The sequence below is a fragment of the Choloepus didactylus genome, chromosome 10 (assembly GCF_015220235.1).
Source record: "Choloepus didactylus isolate mChoDid1 chromosome 10, mChoDid1.pri, whole genome shotgun sequence".
NCBI classification, from domain to species: domain Eukaryota; kingdom Metazoa; phylum Chordata; class Mammalia; order Pilosa; family Megalonychidae; genus Choloepus; species Choloepus didactylus.
In genome coordinates this window covers 119,765,558-119,769,164 of record NC_051316.1, presented here as the reverse complement: position 1 = coordinate 119,769,164, position 3,607 = coordinate 119,765,558, and the positions used below count along the sequence as shown (strand labels likewise).

Below are 3,607 nucleotides of genomic sequence, written 5' to 3'. Positions count from 1 at the left end.
AATAAAATATATCAGTATTATAACAACAGTGAATTTGCCTGGCAAATTTGAACACATGAATACATCAAAACAGATTATTTACCTTTCTTTTCTTAAGACCTTGATTCTACATTCCTGAGAGAAAAAACCCTCCTGATCTTCTCCTGTGAGGAGAAATGTGTGTATTAAAATTTTCACTTGTTTAAGTTGATTTTCTATTTCAAATTTATAAGTCTGATATAAAACATGGATCTATAGCCATCATCCCACAGAGTTTGTGGAAGTAGTTGAACCTATCAGGAAAAAAAAATTAGAGTGTGAGTATCCAAGGTGGCCTTACTCCAGGGGTTTGCCACATACTTGGAATTCTTAGAAAAATGAAACATCTTATGAGCTGGGTTATGGGAACTAATAGTCCAGCAGAGCTTATTCTGTCAGGTGTGAATCTGATATGTCAGTGATTTCATCCCCTTGCTACAAGATTTAATCTGTGAATAACAATGATGGAAGTTAGAATTTTATTAAATATAGTTCAGGATGGTTTACTATTCTCATAACTAAAATTAAAAAGATAGCTGGAAAAGGTGAAATGAAATGAATACACCCAAAGACTCCACAAACATTTGACTCTTCTTTGTCTATGTAAAATATGTGTATCCCCAATAACTTCTGAATTCAGTGGTCCACCAATATAAAACAGACTCACACAAATGGATTTCCTAGAATGTGGCTTAATACTGAACAAACTTTCTCATTCACCCACAACTGCACAATAGGAGCATTCCTAAGATTGAGTAAATATTTTAGGTGACAACCAAGGAAAAACAAGTAAATGTCACTGTGCATCTGATATTCCCCAGTCCTCTGCTCAGGTGTTCCTCAGATCTCAAATGTCTCAGGGTTAGTTACTTACAGAAAGAAGACAGGAAAACAGATCTTCTCACTAAAAATCACGAGTCTTGAGAGCCATTTTCTAATATTTGAAAAAGCACAGGAATTTCCTCAGGACACCAAAGGAATCTGGCTTTTCTAAATGGGCACAGGACCGACCATTCCTCCAACCCAAGACTTGATCACACAGTTATCTGAACCAGCAGCCTGCTTCTCAACCTCCTTTTTAATTGTGGAAATTTTTCCTCATGCTAAAGCTAACATGCAAGGTGAAACAAAGAAAGGAACAAACAGGGATACCTTGGCTGATTGCATAGATTCCACCCCAACACCCCATTTCCCACCCCTTCAGCATTCCTAAAGGCTCAACATCACTAGTTGCACAGAAAAGATATATATACCTAACAAGAAATAGAATTCAATGGTTTAAAAGTCTTTGGAGATTAATTTGAAACTACTACACAGAGTTCCACATTTGAAAAAAATAAGTGCAGTATTTATTTTTCATCTCTTTGATTGTTTTTCTCTTTTTATTTTTTCAAAGTGGAAGATTTTACTTTTGAAAGATTTAGTGACACATTGCCTATTAGATAATGTTATGTAAAAAAAAAAAGAGAACATAATAAAAGCATATAACATCCAATTTCAATACCATAAAAAAATACAGAATGTGAAAGATATTATTCAGAATATTAGAAAGTGGCTATCTCCCAGTGGCAGTATGATAGGTGGCATCTTTTTTCTTCACATTTATGTATGTCCTGTTTCCTGCAAATTCTCTATAGTTAGCATGCAATACATAAGAAATGCTATATCACGTTATGAAAAAATATGCTATTCTCAAGTTTCAATAATGTCCAACATGTTAACAATCCAATACCTTTTCTACTCACTTGCTAAGGAACCTTCTGCTCAGCAAATGTTTTACTGCCTCTTTCACATCCTTGTTTCTAAGACTATAGATTAAAGGATTCATCATGGGAGTCATCACCCCATAGAACATTGATATAAGTTTGTCAGTAGCATCTAAGTCATCTGGATTAGGTGACTCTTTAGATTTGGGCTTCATGTACATGAAGAGAATGGTCCCATAGAATATAATCACCACAGTCAGGTGGGCTGAGCAGGTGGAGAAGGCTTTCTTTCTCCCCTCAGAGGAGCGGATCTTGAGGATGCTGGAAATGATTAATGTATAAGAGATGGCAATCAAGAGAAGGGGCATAATGTTGAATAATGTTGTGGCCATCAGCATAGTGAGCTCATTCCCTGAGATGTCAGCACAAGCCAACTTCATGATAGCGAGAATTTCACAGGAGAAATGATTGATGACATTATTCCTGCAGAATGGCAATTGTATCACTAATGCAGTCTGAACTGCAGAGTTGACAGACCCTGCAAGCCAGGACCCAGCTACCATGGGCACATAGGAATCCTTGCTCATGATGACAGGATATCTCAGAGGGTTGCAGATGGCCACATAGCGGTCGAAGGCCATCATGCCCAGGAGCACACACTCTGTGGTCCCCATGGCCAAGCCAAGGAACATCTGAACGGCACAGCCAGAGAAGGAAATGGTCTTTCTTTTCGAGAGGAAGCTCACCAACGTGGAGGGAATGGAGGAGGTGGTGTAGCAGATGTCCAGGAAGGAGAGGTTCCCCAGGAAGAAGTACATAGGGGTGTGGAGGTGAGAGTCCAAGATGCTGATTAAAATAAGGGTGCCATTGCCCAGCAGGATGACCACGTACATTATCAAGATCAGGACAAAAAAGAGTAGCTCAAGCCTTGGGTAACCAGAAAGCCCCTTCAGAAAGAATTCTGTCAGAATAGTTTGGTTTTCCCATTCCATTCTACTGCTTCTTTTACCTGCAGGATATCAGAGCATGTTAAAGCCTAATGTATATTGTATTATGATTACTTTCAAATGTGTACCATTGCACAAGTGCCATATTCACAGAGAAATAGAAAATGATGAAAGAAAAGACCAAAGGAAAGTGGGAGGAAGCAAGGAAGAATGAACAGAAGAGAAGGAAGGAAGGAATGGAGAGAGAGAAGGGAAGAGGAAACTAGCATTTTTTGAGCCACACACAATATATTTTTAATTAATTTAATCTCACCTTACTTCTAAGAGAGCTGTTATCATACATATTTTCAGATAAATAAACTAAAAGCAGAAAACTTGAATGAACTTGACCAAAGTTTAAACACAAATAGCAGAGCTAAGATTCAAACCTAAATCTTCCTTGAGGAATCCTGTGCTTTTTTTTCTTATTCTTCATCACTTACATAAACTGGAGTTTATAATGAAAATGAGCATTATGTGTAACTCAACAGCAAACCATTGTGCTTTGGCTATACACCACCAAGTAGTAAATCAAAGCTCTTGTCACTCCCTGAAATTATATTGCATTATGTATATTATCTGACTTACAGTCGGAATTATGATTTATAAGGGCAGGTGCTTTTTCTTGTTTATTTCCACAGCTATAGTACCTAGAATAAACACATAGAAATATTTCTTGAATAAATGATTTGATATCAAAAATAAAATGATAACAGTTTTTACATGGTGCCAATCTTCTACTAATTGTTTTCTGCATATCACCTTATTGCAAGTTAAATAGCAACCTCTGAGTTATTACTTTTATTATTAGCATCACCATCTCCATTTTTATGCAGGCAGAAATTAAGACACGGAGAAATTAAATAATTTGCTTAGGGTCAAGATCATACAGTGATA

At 36.9% G+C, this 3,607-nt stretch overlaps 1 protein-coding gene across 1 annotated transcript; it reads right to left on the bottom strand.

The window, feature by feature from the left end:
* Nucleotides 1-1,759: 1,759 nt before the first annotated feature.
* Nucleotides 1,760-2,716, bottom strand: LOC119504939 (olfactory receptor 13C9-like). The gene has a single exon (XM_037797572.1). It carries the CDS (start codon nucleotides 2,714-2,716, stop codon nucleotides 1,760-1,762), a length of 957 nt encoding a protein of 318 aa, XP_037653500.1.
* Nucleotides 2,717-3,607: the final 891 nt, after the last annotated feature.